General features: G+C 33.6%; 1 protein-coding gene across 4 annotated transcripts in view; it reads right to left on the bottom strand.

Moving 5' to 3' along the window:
* The window catches only part of SENP6 (SUMO specific peptidase 6), a 109,977-nt gene that overhangs the window by 36,508 nt on the left and 47,975 nt on the right, over positions 1-25,494 (bottom strand). For 3 of the 4 annotated variants that reach the window (XM_028097626.2, XM_028097628.2, XM_028097627.2), the window contains 5 exons: positions 24,391-24,461; positions 14,244-14,389; positions 8,786-9,083; positions 3,351-3,583; positions 161-331 (listed from right to left, as the gene is read on the bottom strand). In XM_028097626.2, the coding sequence (XP_027953427.1) occupies positions 161-331; positions 3,351-3,583; positions 8,786-9,083; positions 14,244-14,389; positions 24,391-24,461 (919 nt within the window). The remainder of the gene's footprint in view (positions 1-160; positions 332-3,350; positions 3,584-8,785; positions 9,084-14,243; positions 14,390-24,390; positions 24,462-25,494) is intronic. The other variant, XM_028097629.2, reaches the window with a different exon arrangement.

Below are 25,494 nucleotides of genomic sequence, written 5' to 3' on the forward strand. Positions count from 1 at the left end.
CTATATTCTCTTAAAGCAATTTGAAATCTTGAAATAATTTTTAATATTCTATTAAGTTAAACATTTTAATTTAAAAATTTTAAAATATTATATATTAGCCTTACCTATGGAATTTTGAATCTCATAATTAGTACAGTAAAAAGCTTAAGAATGTACTTACAATTACAGGCTCTATTAATAGCCGGAAGAGTGTTCCTACTCGTATACTTCGACAGTTTAAAATGACACTGTCAAAGGAACTTTGGCAGCTTAAAGATACAGGATCAACTAAAGTTTCTTGAGACGTCACTTTACGACGTTTTAGAGGTGTGTTGACAATAGAATTACCAAACTGAAAAAGAAAAATAAATTTTCACTTAATTAAGCAACTAGAACAAGGCTGCAAACTAAGTACACATATGCAAAGAGGACGCAACATAAAAAAATGTAATTATCAAAACATAAGAGACTGATTTTACTTCAACAGGAGAATATTTATTGATTTCATATAATAGAAATCCTTCCTATTTTGTCCAGCTATACCTTATATCTAGTCATTACATGGTATTCCATTAATAGCACAGAATTGAGAAACGGTAATTTGGGAATCAGACTGCCTAGGTTCAAATCATAGCTATACCACCTTTTAATTATCTGATTTTTAAAACATAACTCCTTAAGTTTTGATTTCCTAAACTGTAAAATACTGAGTATTCAAATGAACTAATGTATATAAGCAGCTTAGCACAGTGCTTCATGCACAGTAAAATGTTAGATGAAAGTTAGCTAGGAATAGTGGTAGTGGTTATAATGCTTGGATTAAATCAGCAATTCTTTTTTTTTTTTAAGATTTTATTTATTTATTTGAGAGAGAGGTGAGAGCGAGAAAGACCATAAGCAGAAAGGGTGTGGGGGGCAGAGGGAGAAGCAGACTCCCCGTTGAGCAGGAAGCCTGATGCAGCTTGATCCCAGGAGGATCATGACCCAAGCAGAAGGCAGATGCTTAGCTGACTGAGCCATCCAGGCATCCCTAAATCAGGAATTCTTTAGAAAACAGGTACTTAGGTGAATGGTTATTTACAAAAAGATTCTTCTTTATATATTTTAAAATGTCAAAGTACTTGATCTATTAAGATTTCAGCCACTTCCACATGCAAATTAATCATCATATATTATTTTGAGTATATAATTTGATGGTACTGAAGTTATGCTAAAAATCTTATTATCACAAGAATAAAACATGATCTTGACAGAAGGCAAGAAAAAAAAATCCACTGCATAGAGATAGGCACTATTCTCCCATCGTCCCTCTAGAGACATTTCTATGATGTATGGCATAAGAAAAAATATGTATTAAAACAAACACACACACACACACACACACACACACACACACACACACACACACACACACACACACACCTGCAAACTGCTTTTTCAGGCTTATTACAGATTAATCATGAATATTTTCTGAAATTATTAACAGAAACCTATTAAAGAGGTTTAAAGCCCTTTTTTTAGTTTCAGAATTATTTCTTCAAATGAAATGTTATTTAGCTCATTAATAAAATACATAATTTAAGAGCTGCTCCAGTTGAATCCAAAGTGGAGAGACTGAGTCTAGAAGTGGGTGGTCTACATCCTCCCAAGAAGCCTCTAAGAGAGCACTGAGGAACCCTTATTATTCAGTGTGCCAGTCTGAAAACTGTTCACCCACAAATTCCATCATATGGAAATTCATTATTTATTTCATTGAACCATCCTAGGCTGGATATGTGAGTTCTTTCTGACCTTACCCCATGACACACTATTCTCCTCCAAGCATTTTTGCAGCTTAATCATGGTATTATATATAACTACTGTCAAAATGCCCACCAGCATAGCTATACCAATTTACACACTCAACTTTTCATTTCTCCAAACACTAACCAAAATGAACACTATTACATACTTTAAAAATTTCCAACAATCTGAACAGTTAACAAAATGTATTTTAATTTCATTTTCAATACTTCATTACCTTTTTAAAAATATTCATTTCCTTACTCATTTTTCTATGGTTTGCTTCCGTTTCTTGATTTTTAAGAAACAAAAAATACATAAAGCACAAACTCACACTGTCACACAGTTCACTGTTTTTCCCCCACTCACATTTACCTATCAAATTCAGCTTATGGTGTTTTGGTACACTGTTCTGTACTTTCCATTTAATAAAATATATTCATCTCTTCATTTACTATTTTTGCTTGGCTGAAATGCTTGAAAAGGCATTCCCAAGTTATATTAAAAATAATCCATATTCTTCTAGCATCATTATAGTTACTTTTTCATTTGTTTTCCATCTTAACAACAAAGTATGTATGTTTCCATATTTTTATCTATACTGATAACAATTTCTGACATATATATGTATGTAATTTTTTAACATACAAGTTTTTATTTTTTAAAAGTTTTTTCTAAAAATAAAAAATATGCATAAATTTCTGTAACTTGGTATTCCTACCTACCAATACCATGTAGAAATCCTAAAAGTCATTTATACAGCTCTAATTCTTAGTCAATGGCTGCATAATAGTCTACAGTATGGATATACCATAATTTCTTCAGCCACTTCATATTGATGAACAATGATTCTGTTTGCATTTGTTTGACAATAATCATGTATACACATATGGTCTTAGATACTCCCTCTCTGTAAGGAAAAGTTTGAGATTGAGTCTAGGGAATGAATATTTTGGTCATTCAGCACACATTCAAAAATTTTAATAGATGTTTTTACAACTGCCTTTCCCAAAAGGCCATAACAACTTTCTTTTCCACCTGCAAATCAGAAAAGTACCCTTTCCCTTGGAGTCTAGCCAGCAGTCCATATTAATTGATTTTGTATTAATTTTTAAAGTGTTAAGTTCATCTGAATTTTCTGTCTTTTTCTATCTTTACAAATTACAAACACATAATTTCTGTTATCTTTTGCCACCTGAACATTTTGAAATTTTTATATATTAAAATATAAAATAAAACATAGCAAACAATAGTATCATAGTATAATACATCCAAGTTAAAAATGACTTTGCCCTGTCCACTAGATTATACAAATATACTTGTTCATACTTATATTTCACTATAAAGTTGATGTTGTTTCTTGTTGAATTTTTCACATTTTAAGCTTTTAACTTAACAGAAATTTATTTTTGTATATGTTTTAATGTTCTTTTAAATAATCTTCCAATTGGTTATTTTAAGCCGCACTTAGTGAATGAATAATTTATCTTTTTCTCCTAATGACACTGCCAAATTTCCCTCTAAAAAAAGTATTTACATCCCAAAGGGGGGACTTAATCTGAAAAAATGGCAATAAATATGAAAAGTACCTGGTCTTTCATTCTTGCTTTTCTTGGCAATGTAACTGTATTTAACTCTGAATCTGCTGGAATGCTTCTTAGTTCATGCTCTACTCTACAGATATTTTCATTTAGTGCTGCTTCTACTTTTCCAGTGGATGGTGCTGGGGAAGAACATGCTGAATCAGCAGGTTGAGGAGATATGCTTTCTCTTCTGTTAGTCCTGTCATTGTCATCATCATCATCATCACTGGACAAAATTACTATAAAGAAAATGTTAAATACTTCAGGTATTTCATTTGTCAGTTAAATATGTAAATATATTATACCAAAGCAGGAAATATACCAAATCTGCTTTGGATCTCTTCCAGAACTGAGATTAATAAAAATGAATGAAGATACAATCCATTCTATCTGATGAAAAGTTAAATTTGGAGACAATTAAAAATGGAAAAAAAGCATAAGAACTAGCTTTTTTTTAAATAGAATATACAAATATGAAATTATTCTGTAGTCCATTACCATCACCCACACAGGAAATATATACAAGTTACAGCAAAATTTAAATGTTTATCATAGATCTATTTCAGGGTTCTAGAAAGTCTCAAGAATGAAGATAATCTGCATTGTAAATGTGTGTGAAACTCCATGTGACCAAATAATTTTATTTCACATAGGCAATCACTAAAATCATAATTGGTCCTTGGGAGAATGTGGACCAGTGTTCATTGCTCAGTAAATTCTGTGGAGTAAGTGAATATGGGCATGAAAAGATATTATGAAGGGAATTTGCTCTTAGACCTTCTGCTCATTATTGGTCTTATCAAACCCATCTTTATATCATAATTCCCCAGAGCCACCCACAAGGCACTTGAGTCAAACTCTAACTCCTTACTATGGTTTATAAATGTACATAATCTGGCTACTGCCTACTTCAACTTTCTTATGCTACTCTATTATCCCCTCTTTCTGCTCTAGGCACACCATCCATTTATATTCTGTTCCTCAAACTCCACAGCTTGTTTTTGTCTGGACTGCAATTCCCCTAATTGCATTTCTGTCATCAAATATTAGCTTTTTGATTGATTATCCAAATCTAAAGTAAGCACACAGGTACTTGGCATATTCATAACAACAGTGATATAAATTTTCTGTTGTTTTTTGTTGTAGATGTTTACTTGCTCTCTCCTCACTACATAAAAACTATGAGAGAGCAGGATCATTGCCTTGTTCACTGCTATATTCTGAGTCTAAAACCACCGGTGAAGAAAAAGAATTCAAAAATCACGTGTTGAAGAACACATAAACTTGTAGAAGCAATTTTTTTTTAGAATCCCCTATGTAAATGTTTAGTTAATATTTTTTGAGTAATACACATGGCCCCAGAGAGGCATAATCCCAGCATCACTCCACCTGTCTTTTTTATTTTGCTGTCTAGTCTCAGGAGCAAATGCTAAACTGGATCTTTTCGGAACCATTTCATTAACAAAAAACCTAGTAAGCCAGATTAGCAGGTCTAAGCAGATTTATACATATTTGAAAGTTAGGGTTTTTTATTTACTGTTTACCTCAGTTTCTCTTCTCTGTGAAATTAGGGTCAAAAATGGTACCTATTTCAAAGAACTGTCACAAGAACAAACGATTTAATATATAAAAGGTTTAGCACAGTGCCTGACATATATAAACTTTAAAAAAAAGTTCATGAATTGCATAATTCATTTATGAAAAACCATATAGAAACATATATATTAAAGCGGAAGCATACTGTTCCACTGATAATTTTACAGTGCTTCAGGGACATTAAAACCTCTCTATCTACTATATAAAAAATTCATTTAAAAGCCCCAATGCTGCAACAGATAGAATCATACTACATGGCTCTTGTTTTATTAACTTAAAATAAATGAGGGTTGTGCTCAATGACACCGTAATTGCAAAACAAGTGGGAAGTGTGCAAAGACACCATATACTTAAAAATCTTGTTCTCATAGCTAATTTCATTCTGTATATTCTATCTGATATATAAGATTCTGCATCAGGGTCTATGATGGACGAATTGTGTCCCCTCAAAATACATACGTTAAAGCTCTAAACCCCTGTGACTATATTTGGAGATACAGCCGATAAGAGGGTTAAATGAGGTTAATAAAGGTTAAATGAGGTCATAAAAGTGAGGCCTTAATCTAATAGGACTGGTGTCCTCATAAGAAGAAATGCAGAGGTTTCTCTATGCAAGCACAGAAGAAAGGCCATGTAAGGACACACTGAGGAGGTGGCTGTCTACAAAGTGATGGCACTTTGATCTTGGACTCCCAGTCTCCAGAACTGTGAGAAAACAAATTTCTGTTGTTTAAGCTACTCAGTCTATGGTATTGTTATGGAAACCCAAACACACTAATACAGGATCTTTGTACTTATATTCCATCTTGTTCCTATAGATATCAGCACATCCTTCTCTTTGCTTCATTCTGGGCTCTCTTCAACAGTTACTTTATCAAAGGTACCTATTCTACCACCTACCTAAAATAGCACCCTTCCTCATCTTGACACCTAACAATTAGCACTCTCTATTCCTTGGACCGTCCTTCACTTTTCTACACAGAATTTATCACCACTACTTGAGACACTGTACATTTTATTTACTATTTGACCACCCAAGACATAATAAAAGTTTCATTATAATAAGCTACTTTAATAGGAACACAAATTTAAGAATGATGAAGTATATAAGGAAAACAAACTTTAGAACCAGAAAAACCTGTTTTATGAAAATCTAAACTCCAACAAGTCCCTAAGTATATAATATTGAGAAGTTAATCTCCTTAAGCCTAGGTTGCCTCATTTATAAAATGGGATGTATTCATGTCTACCTCACATGCAAAGCAAGGCACATAAGCATTCAATAAATGATATTTTTTACTACTAATAAAAAAGGTTCTTAAAACATATTTTTCCATGTATTTTAATGGGAAATGCTTAGTCTTCAATTTTTTTTTTCCTTTTTTGAGCAGGGGAGGGAATGAAATTTATGCTTTATGGTTTTAATTCACAGTTGATAGGGTCCTAAGTCAAGCTCTGAATATTAAACCACTTAGGGCACCTCAAAACCACGTAAATTTATTTTGTTTTTTTAACTTATCACCTTAGCCTTATTAACTTCTAGTTCTCTCACCTTAGAAATCTCCTCAGGATGGTTAAGTTTCCTATATGACATTTGGCTCAGTAATAGTACCCAGTAACTATCTAGTGAGAGTTTTCTTCATATCTAACCATTAAAATGTAAAAACCTCACCATTAGGAAAGATTCAAATGACATTAACAATATTTAATATTGTACTGGTATAACACTAAAATGTATCATAAAATACTCATCAAATACCAACACCATCATAATATAACAGAATGTTGGTTAGACACTCATCATACAGTAATCATTTTTTTTAACTGAGTTCTTTTTTTTTTTAAGATTTATTTGAGAGAGAGAGAGAGCACAAGCAGAAGGGCAGAGGGAGAGAGAGAGAGAGAATCTCAAGCAGACTCTGAGCTGAGCGCAGAGACTGATGTGGGGCTCAAGCTCACGACCCTGAGATCATGACCTGAGTCGAAACCAAGACTTGTAAGCGTGATCAACTAAGCCACCCAGACACCCCTGAGTTCTTTTTGAAAAATAAGCTAATGTACTGGTATGAGCTAAGGTTTTTATATTGAATCAAATTAAAATAGAACTTGACATATTTCCCAGGTTAAAAAATTTTTTAAAATTTTATCCCCTTTTATTTACCAGTTTTTAAAGTAATGATTTGGAAACTAAGCAACCTCCAAAGGTAACCAATGGAGAGCTTTTCTTCTTTTGAGGGGATATCATTATGAGCTAATTAATTTTAATATATTTGACATATTTCAATAAATAGTTATACGTTTTGTGACCCAAGTAGTCCCATTACTGGTCAGTAGGAGCCCTTTCTTTTTTAGCTCTTGTGTCCTTTTGACATGTCCATAGTCATTTTTGACTGCTTCCATGCTTCCTGACATGAGTAGATGATCTAGATCTATTAAATATACTCCTGCTCTGACTTGGAGTCAGCCATTTCTCTGAGAAGTTCTAGTTATTTTTACTGAGAAATGGTATTCAAAAAACACAAATATGGGAACTAGGATTGCTCACTTCTATTTAAGAGAATATATATAATAATCTCACACTACTATGTCCAATTCAAGTTTAAAATTATGGGATTTTTATTTCTCTGATTTTACTTTTGAACTCCCTTTCATTAACAATGAAAATCTTGGTTTCTGGAGACACTATAATTGCTTATTGCTTTATCAATGTATGTGTTTAAAAATAACAATACCAATATTATTAATACTAATAATTACTAAGTACACTTGGCATTTCTTTGCAGTTCTATTCAACCTTAAAATATACTACATTAGGAATGTATAGCCACAATATTATTTTAATTTAAATTCACTTGAAAGAATTCTCCTGTGTGTTCAAGCCACCGACCAGATACATAAATAGGTTTATTAGTTTCATCTTGGTTTTGTTTTTTTTTTAAACTTCCAATTTAATTTTGTTTTATAATCATGTAAAACATTTACATGGTTCCAAAGTCAAATCTACAAAAAAAGAGCTTGTTTGGAAATATCTAACATCTAGCCCTAATTCCTACATTGTTTCCTCCCTTCTAACCAACTACTTTTAAAAATGTTTTTGGTATATCTTTCCATTTAAAAAAATCCCTATATTCATTCTCCCGCCCTTCACAAATAAAGGGCAGCACATATTCACTCTGATCTGTATCTCACTTTATTCATGTTACTAAAGATCTTAGAAATCATTCTACAGAATATTGAGATCTTTCTCTCCTTTTGCAGCTATGTATACTATAGTTTATTCAACTACTTCCTGAGTTTCCAGTCTTTGGCTATTTATTACAAACAGGACTGCATTTCATATACACACATATATGCACCTATGTCTAAAGGTAGGAAAAAGATTTAGGGGAAGAGTAAACGTGGCAAGGGAACTAGTTTTCACTGAGTCCTTTCTGTGTATCAAATACTTTATTTACTGGGCTTTGCTAGGCAGTTTAAATGTTATTTTATTTACTTCCTCAAAAACACTGTCAGGCAGGAAATAATCCATTTACAAATCAGAGAGATTAAATTAACTGAGCCAAAGTTAGAAAGTTGGGCATTAACTGGCATTTGACCTATGACTAGGGCCAAGTTCTGTGCTTTTCTTTTTTTAACTATTTAAGATGGACAGGATGAGAACAAAGTCAGTTATTTTCCAACTACATGGACAGTTTTAATCATCTACCCAAAAAACATGTTATATAACTGACACAAGAGATACCTATTAAAACTACACTTCTCAAATATGCTCATGCTCACATTAAAAATATATGTAAAAAATATTGGATTGATATAAGTAATACTAAAGGGAGTAAAATACTTACTTGGATCATTTAGGTCTGACAGGCTTGTTTTCCTTTCTTTCAGGTTTGTGATTTTGGCTACTTTTGCCCTAGGTAAAATGACTTTCCCATTAGTCTGTAAATAATTCTGTCTACTATCATCACAATTCACAATAATATCAACTGGAATCTTTCCCACACTGTTGCCATAAAACTTCTTGGATGGTAATGCTGTGTTTTGTGCCTTCTGTCCTCCAGAATTCTGATGAATTGATGTTCTTAATAATGGTCCAGCAGATTCACTCAAAGTTATAGCTTGTCTGCAATTTCTTTGCAAATCCTTAGGAAAAAAAATACCACAAAACTTTGGCATTTGGTCTGATTTTCCTTTTCTTTTCCACATTTTGGACAATACCCACACTGTTTAGAAACCTTAAGTTCCAAAAGAATTAAAAAAAAAAAAGACTTGGCATTTTATTTCAACATCATGGAATAAAAAGTAAGATCTCAAAATTAAATCTCTTACTCCCCATCATCATCACCAAGGCTACCACAAAATGCTAAATACTAAATACATCATGTTACTTGGGATTTAGCATCAGGATGCTGGAAGGAATTTTTGGACCCATCTAGTCCATGTATACTACTCAATGGTGACATAAAGATTTTCTATGGCATACAGAGCATAAATAATCTTAATGGAATAAATATCTAAATCTTCCATTTCCACATATCATTCCAAAACCTGACTTGATTATGCCTCTAATGGAAAGTTATCTCCTGCCAGAACTGTTCTCATAGTTTAAAAAAAAAAGCACCCAACTTCCATTTGAAATATTACAACGGTATACTACCCTGGAGTATAAAAACCATGAAACCAAACAAAAGGACAATTTTAAATGTTGGAAAAAATAATCAATTCTAAATATTGGTTAACAAAAACTTTTACAAGACAACTGATTTCTAAGACAGTGCTTCAAAAATATTTTAAGGAAGGCCGAATCTAGATTACAACTGTGAGATTATTAAAAATATTTTTGATGGTAGAGCTTCCTTTGAGATTTGGGACATATAATTTAAGAGTTCAAGGATTGTTTTCATACTCATATACTTATTTATGTGAAAAAGGTTCTTTAGCGCATATGACTATAAAAAGGAAAAACATGAAGCGATGTTGAATCCTATCTGAATATGCAACATAATATTTATTCATGGACACAGGAATTGAGGAAAACAGTCAATGTCTCTAATTAAGACATACATTTCCAATAACTTTACTTTTTATGTCAAATAATTACTTATCAAACTATAACAGTTTTAATCAAGTCTACCAATAAAAACCAAAATAACTCAATCAAGAAGAAATTTTTTTAAACACTTCAAGCCTTATATCATAGGAAATAAGTGGATAAATACTTCTGGCAGTGAGATTTTAGAGACAATTATTAAGTGCTATAGTATTTGGATGCTACCAGACCCATATATGAAGAAAGTGAGTTAACCACTCTATTTTAAAATGTTACTCCTTTTACTGTGTCAACTATAACATCCTATGTAACCATTTAAACTTGAAACAAAAAATGTTGAATGTCAACTTAGAAATACGTAAGAAAATATATAGTTGTTTTAAAAAGTCTTTTAGGTGACAGAAGTCATCAAGCAGTTGTAGAAGGATTGACCTGTAAGTGGTAGTTATATATGATCACTTGTGTAAACATAAATTTCAAAATTCACTGAGCTAAATGCTTATAGTCTATACATTTCTTCTACGTAAATTTATAACTCAAAAATACGTAGAGTAAGTCTAAAGCCCACTGTTGTAGTCTTATCTCCTTGTTTAAAGATGGGAAAACTGACAAAAATTATTTACCTTGTCCTACATGACCCACAAAAAAGCCGTTCTATTATACTATGTTACCTATTCAAGAATCTACCCCAGATTAACAACAAAGAATGAAACCAAGCTTCAACCAAGGCAAAGAGAACATCAGCTCACTAACTCAGCATAGGTAGATTAAAAAAACAAAAAACAAAAAAAACATGTCTCTTTCTCTGCCAGTACATAGTTTTGTCTAGAATTCAGTTATACTACTTGTGGAGTCTAGGTCTAAGGAATTTATTTTTCTCATAGCACTTTTGATAGGGCCCTGTGTATTTAGGACACATAGTTAGCAGGTGAACTATGCAAACAACTGGTTAGACACAAATATGGGACAGATTATCTAACTGAAATTTTAGCCTATTGTCAATAAGGGAAAGAAATAATAGTATAGTTAAACCTTAAACAATACAGGTTTGAACTGCACAGGTTCACTTACATGATGGTTTTTTTCTTATAAATACAGTATAGTACTATAAATGTATTTTCTCTTCCTTATGATTTTCTTAACATGTTCTTTTCTCTAACTTACTTTACAGTAAGAATACAGTATATAACATGCAAAATATGTGTTAATTGCCTGTGTTGTTGGTAAGGCTTCCAGTCAACACAGTAGATTATTAATAAATTTTGGGGGGAGTTGAAAGTTATATGCAGATTTACTGTTTAGGGGGTCAGTACTTCTAACTCCTGTGTTGTTGAAGGGTCAACTCTATATTTAAATGAAATAATGCAATTATTCACTAATGAACTGCAAATGGTCGGCCATGTACCAAGGCACCTAAAAGGAAAACTCATAAATAAAGAAGTAATCTCCATCTATATACCACCCTGCAATAAAATACCTAAGCGTCTAAGAAAAAGCTAAACCCCACTATTTTCATAATGAAAATGATCAAGCTGGGTACTGACTGCCTCCAATTTTTCACTGTCTGTAATAAAGATTAATAGGACATATTTCAATGAACAAAACCACATGAAAAGGTGATACTTCCACGTATTTCCTTTTATAAAATCGATATTAAACAGAAAAAGCACACACTGTTAAAATTTCTGATATTAAAATACAGAATGAAATATATTGTGAGTTATTATCATATGGCTTCCATCAGCTAAGAAACACATACCTTGGAACTATTTGCAACAATTAAAAACAAAATGCAGGTTAGCTGAACCGAATATAATATTAAATTTTTCATGATAAAAACTAGAGATTCAGAATTTTATCAACCTAGGAATTTCAAAACTAGAATCTCAATACTGCTCAATTACTTTTAGTGAAGTGTGTATAAAGTTGTATATTTCCATAACAATTTCATGTTAGATATAATTTCTTTTGGAAAACAAAGACTAATTAAAGTTATCATTTCCCCCCTTTTGTAGGTAGACTTTTACAAAATAAAATAAATCAAAATCACTAATACATACTATCTGCCAGGCTTTATACATAAATAATAACCAATTATACTTAATAAGAATGAGCCTATCTCTGATGAGAACCACTGAGACATCATTTTTAGTAAACAGCCTTAAGATGTATAATCTCATTAAATATCAAAGACTGTGTTTCCTTATAAGCAGTACAGAGCGTAGCATTTCAGAGACTACATGTGGGGGAAAAAAACTCCACTAATCTTGTCCAAGAATTAAAAATTACACAGAGGGTGGCTAGAATCTATTCTTCATGTTCACTAAGAACAGAATAAGAACAATGGGCATGGAAGTGAAAAGAAAAAGAAAGATGTATTTTGGATGTTAAAAAAATTCTGATGTTTTCAGCTTGCATGCCTAGGGAAGGATGTTGTGTCTTGGGGGAGCTTTTGTCTTTTCTTATTCTTCTTTACCTGAATCAAGCAGTGGGCAAGGTAGTGGGGAAATGCCAGTATGGCCTAAGCCAAGCTTAGGCTGGCATGCCAGGAAAATAATCAAATAAAAAGCAACTGAAGCCAATAAGTAAATACACTGGGTATGATGGAAGTCAGGTTTCTCAGTCAGAGAAGGAAGTTACAAACATGCAAAGTGGGAAAGACTAAGATAAACACTGTGGCTTTAGACTAGAATTGGAATTATCAGTTTATTTTATTATTTTTCGGGTTTTTTTTTTTTTTTTGCCTCAACTCAATCTCAAGGCAGCTCCAGATGAATTCAGGGATTTTAACATGTACTAAATACTAACATATAAACACACATATATTTACTAGTTTTGTCCACTAAGAGGGTCTATAAACATGATACCAAGTTGCAACGAGCATAACTAATGCCAAAATACCTTTCCACCACTTATAGGAACAATGGCTCCCTGGAGAAATGAATGACTCTAGAGCTGAGACAGAGAAATACAAATAAGTCTAGATTATCTGGTTACATCAAAAATTAAGAGAAGTACTAAGAGAATGATGTGTATGTGTCAAAAAGAAAGAGGAGCCAGCTTAAAGAACTTCCCAGGGACTAAGACTGGGACAATTTGAGCATCAAGATAGTAACAGTGACAGAACATAACTTTTTTGAGTAAGAATCCATGTTGTGTCAACTATACTTCAATAAAAAAAAAAGGAATCTATACATCTGTGCTGATATAAACGAATACATAAGTAAATATAAGATAAGGACACCCTCTACCTCATAGTAGCTTCTCCTTAATTCATGAGCTACTGTAAGGTACTCTACCTTAAAGTAAGTAGCCTATCTTACAGTAGCTGATCTTATTAATAAATAAGAAATACCTACTAATTAACTTTACAGAGGACAAATCTAGGAAAGCACATCTTAAGATAGAAGTTACAATGTGAAAATCAACATTGTATGCAATCTGATATGATGCAACAAGATTACAGAATCACTTCAGAGGATTCTTGAAAAATGCATAAATCATGAAGAAACATACTTTCCACAATACCAAGGTGATGAAAGACATGGAAAGACTAAGGAATTATTCCAGATTAAGGAAGAGTAAAGATCATAACAATTAAATATAACACAATCCTGAACCGAATCCTGTTCTGATAAAGGACATTACCTAGGCGAAATTTGAATGGAGTTGTGGGTTAGACAGTAATTTTGTATCCATGTTAATTTTTAAATTTTGACAGTTGCACTCTGGTTATGCAGGAAAATGTCTCCTCTCCACCCCCTCCCCTGCCTTTTTTAAGGAAACATGCACTAAAGTATTAAGTGATAAATGGGCATGTCTGCTACTTATACTCAAATGGTGCAGAAACACACACACTTACACACACACACACATACACACACACGGAAGTTAGAAGGAAGGCAGAGGGAGGGAAAACAATGTATCAAATATGGAAAAATGGAGCATCTAATAGAAGGGTAAACAGAAAATCTTTTTGTCATTTCTTCAACTTTTTGTAAATTTTAAATTATTTCAAAATATTTCTGGTTGAGAGCTATTATTTGGAGTATGTTGCAGGAAGGCACTGATCATACATGTTCTACATTTTTGATAGTGAAAAAAATGACATAATGAAGGCAGAAAAGTTTGCTTAAATAACTTTTCTAGGTCTTTTCTTGTCCTGTAAGAAAAGATCACCTAGAATTTAGTAAGTACTAAATACTGATAAAAATACCAACTGATGAGCAACAGAGAATCATTTCTCCACCCACCTCTAAATCAGTTAAACATTTTTTTGAAGCAGGAGACAGAGGAGGCGGAGACTGATATGTGCTACTGTGACGTTTCTGTGGTACTTTCCTTTTAATTTCAGACTCCAGGTGTGATTCAGACTCTTCAGTTTTCTTCATTACGCGATCTAAAGGAAAGAGAAAAAAACCAAAAGTACTGAAATTAAATTTTATAAATTCCTCATGATCTTTGCTATAAACAATGCTAATTTATATTATCAAATTATTATGTTTTGGTTAAAATAAATTAATGTTTCACAACATATATTAAAGAGTAACCAAAACTTGGGAGCAGGGAAAGATGGCTGAGTAAGAGGATCCTGAATTCACTTCCTCCCTTGGGCACCAAGGCAACAACTACATACAGTACAACTCACTCCGAAAATGACTTGAAGATTACCAGAACAGATCTTCCACAGTTAAAAAAATAAAGGAAAAGGCACATTGAAAAGGGTATGAGGGCCAGAGATGCAGTCGGGAACCAAATCCCCTGCCGACGACCCAAAAAGGGGAGGGATAACACAGGTGTGGAGGTCCTCACTGAGGAGTGAAGGGATCAAGTTAGGCACCCTGACTCTGGGAATCACACCAAGAAGACAAGCCACCATAACACCTGGCTTTGAAAATCAGCAGAGATTAACTCCAAGAGCTTTGAAAATCAGTAGGCCTTAACTCTGGGAAAGCTGGAGGGCTATAAGACAAAGACTCTGCTCTTAAAGGGCCAGTGCATTATATCACTTAGCACTTTGAAAAGTACCTGGGTTACACATGAAATACATTCATTGACTAAGTTTAGGGCATGTGTGGAAGGGAGAGGATATACAGGAAGTTTCTCCAAGAATGAAAATACTGGGAAGCACCATTTTTCTTGCCCTTCTTCAGCCTAGCTGACCAGACACTTGCAGGTGCCAGTTTTTGACACTATCTATCTACTTATTAGCACTACTTACCCTTCCCCAGCATTTGCCTGTGGACCCACCCCTCCACTCAAGCAGCCAAATCCCATGTGTACCTCCAAAGCAACTCCCACAACGTCACATCCAGTGAGCAACCCCTCAGGAACAGTGCCTCTCCTACAAGCATACTCACAGCAGGTGTAGCTGGACCACTCAGCCAGGTGTGCCAAGAGCTAACCCTACTCATCAGCAAGGCCACCGCAGTCACAGCCAGGCCTCTCAGCCAGCCCTGCTCATCAGTATACCCCAAAGACGTCACGGCTTAATCACAAAAGGAAGGTGTACACACAACCTACACAGGGGATACCCCCGGAGCACCTGTTTCCAGTGACTAGGGGTGAATGCGCTACCTGGCCTCATAGGATGCCTTCTATATAAGACCACTGCTTTCAAGATCAGAAGTAGCTGACCTACCTAATACATAGAAACAGAACAGAGAGTCAGAAAAATGAGGACACAGTGAGATATGTTCCAAACAAAAGGAGTTAAGACAAAACCTCAGAAAAAGAACTAAATGAAATGGAGATACACAAGTTACCCAATGAAGAATTCAAAGTAATGGTCATAAGGAGGCTCACCAGACATGAAAGAAGAGTAGATGAACAAAATAACAACTTTGACATAGGGATAAAGAATTTTGAAAAGAGCCAATCAGAGTTGAATAATACAATAACCAAAGTTAAAAATATATTAGAGGGAATCAACACCAGATTAGAGAATGAAGAATGGATGAACAATCTGGAAGATATGTTAATGCAAAGTACCCAAGCTGAACAGCGAACAGAAGGAAAAAAAAAAAAAGGACAGGTTAAGGATTCTGGAACAACATCAAGCATATTAACATGCACATTATAGGGGTCCCAGAAGGAAGGAAAAGGGGTAGATAATTTAACTGAAGAAATAATGACTAAAAACTTCCCTAACTTGGGGAAGGAAACAGATATCCATGTCCGGAAGCACAGAGAGAGAATCCCAAACAAGATGAACCCAGAGAGGTCCATACCAAAACAGATAATAAAATGTCAAAGATTAAAGATAAAGTGAGAATCTTTTTTAATCTTAAAAGCAGCAAGAGAAAAGCAAATAGTTACATAAGAGGAAAACCACATAAGGCTATCAATCTGATTTTTCAGCAGAAACTTTGCTGACCAGAAGGGAGTAGTATGATTATATTCAAAGTGCTGAAAGGAAAAACCCACAACCAGGAATCCTTTACCAGGCAAGAAATGCATTCAGAATTGAAGGAGAGCTTAGAGTTTCCCAGACAAACACAAGTTAAAGAGGTTCATCATTAGTAAACTACCTTACAAGAAATGTAATTTCGAAATGTTAAGAGGACTTCTTTTTTTAAAAAGATTTTACTTATTTTAATTATTTATTGAGAGAGAGAGGATGCCTGAGAGAGCGAGCGAGCAGGGGGAAGGGCAGAGGGAGTGAGAGTAGTAGGCTCCTAACTGAGCAGGGAGCCCAACACAGGGCTCAATCCCAGGACCTCAGGATCAAGACCTGAGCCGAAGGCAGACGCTCAACTGACTGAGCCACCCAGGTACCCCGGGACTATAAAAGTTGTGCAAAGCAAATGAAACCATCAAAATGAAAAGGAAATCCACCGAATAGGAGAAGATATTTGCAAATGATATTATCTGATAGGGGATTAATATCCAAAATATATAAAGAACTCACACAATGCAAAATCAAAAAGACAAACAATCCAATTAAAAAATGGGCAGAGGATCTGAACAGACGTTTTTCCAAAGACAGTCACATGAGAAGATGAATCGACATTACTAATAATCAGGCAAATGCAAATCAAAACCACAATGAGGTATCATCTCACACGCCAGCCAGAATGGCGAATATCAAAAAGACAAGAAATAGTGTTGATGAGGATATGGACAAAAGGGAATCCTCACTCCCTACGAATGGGAATGTTAACTGGTCAGCCCCTATGGAAACAGTAGGGAGGTTCTTCAAAAAGTTTAAAAAGTAGAAATACCATAGGATCCAGTAATTATACTATTGGGTATTTACCCAAAGAATTTAAAAAAAAACTAATTTGAAATGATTTACCTACCCCTATGTTTATAAACACACACACACACACACACACACACACACACACACACACAGAGGAATGTTAGCCATAAAAAAAAAAATGAAATTTTGCCATTTGTGACAACATGGACCTAGAGGATATTATGCTAAGCAAAATAATTTATGTGTGGAATCTAAAAAATCAATCAAACAAAAAGCAGAAACAGATCCATAAATACAGAGAACAAACTGATGGTGGCCAAGAGGGGAGAGGGGTGGGCAAAACAAGTAAATGGGGATACAGGGTTCCAGTTATGGAATGAGTAAGTCACAAGGATAAAAGGCACAGCAAAGGGAATACAGTCAATGATACTGTAATTGTGTTGTATGGTGACAGATGTTAGCTACACTTGTGATGAGCACAGCGTAATTTAAGGAGTTGTGGAATCACTATGTTGTACACCTGAAACTCATGTATATTTTATGTCAACCATACTTCACTAAAAATAGTATTAACAAAAGAATAACCAGAACTCTAAGTTGTAGCCCTGTAGTCATATCCTGGTAGCTCTAGTCTACTTTTCATTCCTCACCAGGATCTCCACACACGCTGTGGACCACTTTTGTCAAGTGTACCAATATTCTCTTCAGGTTATTCTGTGTTACTAAGGCAGCAGAAGCACTTTTCACACTAAATCAATCAATCAACTGAATCAATCAATCTCCTCTCTCTCTCTCACACACATTTTTTCTAAGTTAGTTAACTCTTCTTAGATTAATAATGAAAGGAGCTCCTGAATGGTTCTGTCAGTTAAGCATCCAGCTCTTAGTTTTGGCTCAAGTCATGATCTCAGGGTCATTGAGATCGAGCCCTGTGACGAGCTCTCCCTCTAAAATAAAAAAAAAAAAATTAGTAATGAGAAAAAATTTTAATTCAAACACTGGCTACAACTGTTTAGATGAAGGAAACTAAACTAATATGTAGCCTAATGGTCTATTTATGTTCAAGAAATACAAAAGAATTTTCATTATTTTTCAATGTAAGTTTAATAATTTTCATTAAGGATATAATTAGAATTTTTAAGTGAGCAACAAAAACAGGACAATATTTATTACAATCTGATTTTATCAGCAAAGATTTAAGTAAGCAAGAAAATAATATAAGTTTCTAAAACATAAGTTAATGAATCTACAAATCTAAATGTTCTACCTGCATAATCCCAAATTTGTTAAATACTTCAATATTCCTATCTTCAATATCCTCCTAACTTTTAATTTTTTAAATAAGGAGATAATTATCTGTACACAGAAATCAACATTATGTAATATTTCTGAGTCTGATATACAATATTGTATTAAGAAGCCTATATAATTATTCTTGCTCTTAAAAACACACAGAGTTGCACTAAGTGAATTCTACCTTCTCAGCCTCTGGCAGTTCAAACACCTTTACTTTCCTGGACATCAAAGCTGAAATCTGAATAACAGTTGACTTCTCCTTGTGCCTCCTTCCTCATATTCAAGGAATTCTACTAACAGCTCTTAAATTCATTTCTTCCTCTCCAAAACCACTGCCACTACATTTCAGATGCTTACCTCTTGCCTAAATTGATTTTCCTCACTCCAAATGAGCTTGGTTTAAATCCTTCCCCACTACTGCCAAAGTGATCTAGCAAAAAAAACGACTATCATTCTAATGCTTAAAATCTCTCAATGATTCTAGTAGCTAAGGAAAAAATTCAGAATGGCAGCTCTTCACAAAGCAAGTTTGTGTTGATGTTTCAATCTTCCAAACAAACTGCATCTCAAAGAGATGCATTTTTCCAGTGTTTTTCCTTTCACCCTCTTACATATATTGCTGTTCTCTTCACAAGTAAAGCCCTCCCTATTTACCTAAGTAAAGTCAAACCATTCTTTGTTAAGAAGCTGTGTCTAAGCATGCATAAGCAATGTTTGGAGCTTCCACAGCATTTTATCTGTACTTCTTTTTTTTTTTTTTTAAAGATTTTATTTATTTATTTGACAGAGAGACAGCAAGACAGAGAACACAAGCAGGGGGAGTGGGAGAGGGAGAAGCAGGCCTCCCCTGGAGTAGGGAGCCCGATGTGGGGCTCGATCCCAGGGATCATGACCTGAGCTGAAGGCAGACACTTAACGACTGAGCCACCCAGGCGCCCCTTTATCTCTACTTCTATTAGCACCTCATTTTATTTTACTATTATTTGTACTGATTGGTTTCATCCCATTATATTGTCAGCTCTGAAAGAGCAGAAATCATTTTTTAGCCACATGTTCTCCCAGTGTCTAGAAACTGCACAAGCTAAGGGCTCGAAAAATGTTTACTGGATTAATGAATCATATTACAAAAGATAAAACTGTATCACTTTAAAAAGATGAAATTACACGGGTGGAAGAAATGCTGTTACTATGCCATCTCCAAAAATGCCTTAACTTTGCCACACAGAGATACTGATTCACTCGCACATCTAGAAACATAAGGACTTAGCCTCCAGACAAAGAGAGGAACTGAAAGCTTCTCCCAACAACTAACACCTGAAGTTACAGAGAAGCTACTCTAGTCCAGAGCATCCAAGTTTTAGTTATTATTCCTATGAAGATTAAATTACTTTGTTAGACTCAGACATAAAAAGCAGTTTCTACGCAATGAGTATTAAAGAGGGATAAGAAGAAAACAAAATGTTCACCCAAGACCACATACAAGGAACACCAAGATTAGGATATTTCTTGTTGGGTTTTCTAGCTCAACATCTTTTTATTTATTTTTTTAATTTTATTTTTTTAAAGGTTTTACTTATTGGGGTGCCTCAGTCGTTAAGCATCTGCCTTTGGCTCAGGTCATGATCCCGGGGTCCTGGGATCGAGCCCCACATCAGGCTCCCTGCTCCAGGGGAAGCCTGCTTCTCCCTCTCCCACTCCCCCTGCTTGTGTTCCCTCTCTCACTGTGTCTCTGTCAAATAAATAAAAATCTTTAAAAAAAAGTAAAAAAGTATTTATTTATTTATTATCTGAGAGAGAGAATAAACACGAGGGTGGGCGGGAGGACAGCGACAGAGGGACAAGCGGGTCCCCCACTGAGAAGGAGCCCAATGCGGGGCTCAATCCCAGGACCCTGGAATCATGACCTGAGCCAAAGGCAGATGCTTAACGACTGAGCCTCCCAGGCACCCCTATGTATTTGCTTTTAAATTATTTTTACAGTCTTTCAAAAGAGAAAGACAAACCAAATCAACAGTTTAGTTTTCTCCATCATGTAGCTGCCACCATGACTGATTTTCAGTGTAAAATAAAACTAAAGTCATGTATTACGTTCTTGTTACAACCGCCTTAAAAAAAATCACTTTTGGCCATGCTAAATAAGTGATAAACAGGCAAAGGCTACAATAGGCAGACATGAATAAAAGAAGAAATTCAAATGGCCATTGTAATGCCTCACCAATAATGAAGGAAATGTGGAAAAACAAATACTAGTTCCCTATCAGACTAGCAATGCCTAAATGAATGATAATAACTAATGTCGCTGAGGAGCATGAGAAAACAGGTATACTCAAATACTGTTTTTTGGAAGCTGACATATCCTTTTAAAGAAGGCCATTTGGCAGTAACGTATCAAAAGTCTTTAAAATGCATAACCTTTATCCCTATAACTTTATTACTAGGGATTTAAGGAAACAATAGATCCAATACATAAGATGTGTATCCTAGATTATTAATCATAATATATATACTATCAAACCATTGAAAACAACCTAAATTATGGTACATAAATATAGTGGTCACTATTCATTAAAAAGTAATTACAGAGACTTGGATATATTAAATTGTAAAGAAGTCCACCATAAGTAAATGCATCCATTTGATTCTTAAACTTCTTTTGATTGTGTTTTCAGTGCTGGTTTTCCTCTGTTATTCCAACATCTTATAATGAGAGTACAGAAGCCAGATTATCATAACAAAGTCAAAAAGCAATATATACATACTGTTCTATATGTGTATATGTGTATATAGCATGAATGCTTTAAAAAAATGAACATATATGCATAGAAAAAACCTGGGAAGTTATATATTAAGATCTTAATGGAAGATAATACAGATTGGCTAAGGGCATATTTTTCTTCCGCACATGGGTTAAATAGTGTAAATTAGTGACTTAAGTTGTAATCATAATGTAATTACATTAAGAATATAATTAAATGTTCAATGTCTATTAATTCTCTTTGACAAAGATACAAAGAACAGGTACAGAAAAGAAATGAGATCTTAATTGATAGTTATATAGTTGTTGTTTTATGTTTAGAAAAAATACAAAAAGAACACCAAACAAATGAAGCAACAGAACATGTGATCTGACCAAAAATTATACTCAATAGTTCACAAGCTTTAATTTTATCCCAGAAAGCTGCTTATCAATGCTACTAAGTGCTGACATATGACTATAATTTATCAAAATTCATTCTGAAAGTATCTCTTAAATGCAAAATAAAGGGGAAAAATAAGTAATTGAGAAAATTAGGTGTTAAGAACTATAAAAAGACAGTGATTTCTCTTTAGGAGAAAATTATTCCAGGTGCTATGCCAGCAACTACTATTTCTGGAGTTTGAACTCTCAATGTTTTAAAAAAGTACCTCCAAAGGAAATCCTAAAATAAGACAGCAGGAGGGGAAGAATGAAGGGGGAGAAATCGGAGGGGGAGATGAACCATGAGAGACGATGGACTCTGAAAAACAAACTGAGGGTTCTAGAGGGGAGGGGGGTGGGAGGATGGGTTAGCCTGGTGATGGGTATTAAAGAGGGCATATATTGCACGGAACACTGGGTGTTATACACAAACAATGAATCATGGAACACTACATCAAAAACTAATGATGTAATGTATGGTGATTAACATACCAATAAAAAAATTGAAAAAAAATTGAAAAAAAAATAAAATGCAATCTTTATACAACAATATATGCATTATTATAACACTGTTATTCATCCTATCCTCAAGTATACATGTACTTACCCAACACAAAAGCTACAAAGTTTATGAGTTAAATATACCAAGTGTATATTATCTGAGTCCAAAAGTATAAATAATCGAAAATTACTGAGAGAAGGTATAGCTTTTCCCTACATAAGAATTTCCATTAATAAATATAAAAGAAATGAAGAAAATAGAAAATTACCATTAGATAAATACCAAATAGTAACAGTTACCAGCAAGATCCACCAATGGATGCTACAGTGAGCGGGTGAAAGCTTAAGGAAAAACAGGGTATTTGTATAGTCTCAGAATATCTTCACTCAAGATCTTTATTAAATACTAGGGAAAAAATAGTGGAGAAACCCAGCAGAAACTACCTAACTCCAAGAGATGGTGGTAAACATAAAAAGACATCAACATCACCCCTGATGTGATGTGTTTTTAAAAGATACATCACTTTTGTGGAAGTCTTGCCAAAAATGCATAGCCTCGATCTAATCATAAGACACTATCATGTAAACTCAAACTGAGGCATACTACAAAGTAACTGATCATTACTCTTCAAAACTGTCAGAGAAACTTAAGAGACATGACAAATAATGTAGTATGAGATCCCAAACTGGATTTTAGAGGAGAAATTGAGTATCAGTGAAAAACTGGTGAAATAGCTTAGTTAAGAATGTTGTACCAATGCCAATTTCTTATTGATAAATATACTACTGTGACTATAAGATGTTACAATAGGGGATGGTAGGTAAAGAGTAAATGGGTACTCTGTACTATTTTTACAATTTTTCTCTAAGTCAAAAATGATTTCAAAATTAAAAAAAATTAAATATTATTCTTACCTACTTAATGAATGTGGTCAAATTTTAAAAATTATTTGTAACAAAACCTGGGGCTGACTCGTACCTAAAACCATTAAGAATGGGCCAAATCCCTTAGCTCACCAAAGTGCATTTGTGCAATGGGAATGATTAGTACCTATTATGCAGTTCTTCTCTGAGGATTAGAAATAACTTTCTGATCTAGCAAGAAAATAGTAAAGCACAGTGGTAACAAGCACGGGCTTTGCTATCAAATAGGCCTAGATTGCAATACCAGCTCCGTGTCTGTGAGCAAGTTGTGTCATCCCGCTGTGCTTCAGTTTCCTCTGTACACAATGTAGGTAAAGTTAAATTTAGCTTAAAGGATCTTAAGATAATGAATTAGGATAAAAGCAAATAATGAATATAATGCATGTGACTCAGCATCCAGTACGGAGTTCAAAAAAGATTTAAGGTATAACAGAATGAATGTTGAAGTGGGTAGTTATTAATAAACAATGAGCATAACCATATAGTGCCACGTATAATAATTCACATTCATAACTGCAAAGTTATTAAGAAAGGATGAAGTTTGGAATATTCTTATCATAAAATAGGGATATGTTCAATATACGAATAAAACATTTCCACTCAAGAGTAGCAAAGATTTTAGGTGCTTAAAAAAACAAACTCTTAGCTATCAGGAAACCCAGCTGTTTAAATCAGATTTTGGATAAGAACTGTGGTTTAAGCAAGAAAACGCCTGGGACAAACAAGATAGACACACACATTAAGAATCACGATTCTATATAATAAAAATCAATTTGATGGTGACACATTTTCCATAAGTACTATTTGCCTTTATTTTTGCACTAATATCAGTATATTAAAAAATTTCAATGAAAATAAAAATTTCCACCCACAACTATTTTCCAACATCTATTATTAACACAATTGTATCAGGTATGGTCTCTTTTAAATTCAGTGGCTGCCTAGTATATCCTAAATTTTAGGATCATAACCATTTAAAACAAAACCACATCATACAAGATTATAATACAGTTCAATAAAACACAATTTTGAAGCTATAAGCCATCTACAGTTAATGCGTGGATCCTGAATTTAATGAAAATACTAATTAAAAAAAGATTTCACACTGTAATTGTGCAACTATTCCCTGATAATTTCAGGTCAGTTAAAATTTCAAATCAGTTATAAAAAATGCTTCTCTCTATATATCTATTATACTTGGGAATATTCTAAAACCAGGGTCATATCTCTACTTTTACCTTTCATACAACTATTCAAAACCTTTCACAGGTGTTAACAAGTAAAACTGTACACTTACCAACACCTTGAGGCCGACTCAACCTTACAGAATTATTTTCAAATTTTTGTACATGAGGTGGGTATTCTTTCCTAAAAAAGGAAATTTATATAGATTTAACAGAAAAAATATTTTCAAAAGAAAAGGCTGAGGGAATACCTACAATGTTTATTAAAAGCAAACCATAGCTTCTTTGTCATATAAAAAAGTGATACTATAAAATAATGCAACTATATTATACAAATATAGTAAAGCTTAATACATTATAAGGTCCCTAGATGACTACATTTTATTTAGACTGTTAATCTATCAAAGCCCCATAGCAAGTAGACTTTCAAATAAATAGTTAATAATAAATGAATCCAAATTATTGTCCTTTCAAAGTAGTCACCGAAGTTACATGGTACACAAAACTTTATTTTTCTTTTGGAACTGCCTTCATAGTCAATTTATAAAAGCCACATTAAAAAAAAGTAATACTTCATTGTCACACATTTTCTGAATTAAAAAATCAGCTTAATAATACCCAATTTGCCCAATTTTGCTGTAAATCTTTTTAGTTGTTTAAAAACAAATCAGTGACTAAAGGGAATAAATGGTGATTAAGATACTGGCCTTGTGGAAAATTTCAAAATCAGTACAAAAAAATGTTATGTACAAAACCAGCAACTATGGAACAAGTATTTTAGTCTTGTACTTTGAATACATTATGGAGATATAATTATACTTTAAAAATACATTAAATTACATTGTCAGACTTCATATACAATTTTCAGGATTCTGAACATAATCCTTAGAAAATAAAGATCCTAAAATAGAACGTTAAGTCCAAAAATACACTAATTTGAGGGTAAAACAAAAAAAAACTATAGCTAGTTATGGGATAAAAGTATTAAAGATTTATAAAAAGTGCAATAGACCAGGGGAGCTACAATAGCTACTTTTCCACCCTAAATAAAAACTTCTAAAAATATTCCTTTTACTTAGCCAGGGAATTAAAAATAAAAGAGGCTATACTATTATTTGTAAATTCACACTAGTGATCAATACCTATCAAAGTATATAATTAAGTAAACAAAAATCCTAAAGAAATTTTTCCAAAAGAATTTCATATTCTATGTTGTA

This window comes from Eumetopias jubatus, unplaced genomic scaffold, assembly GCF_037043125.1.
Source record: "Eumetopias jubatus isolate StellerSeaLion01/CBP00866 unplaced genomic scaffold, mEumJub1_p1.0 scaffold_6, whole genome shotgun sequence".
NCBI classification, from domain to species: Eukaryota; Metazoa; Chordata; class Mammalia; order Carnivora; family Otariidae; genus Eumetopias; species Eumetopias jubatus.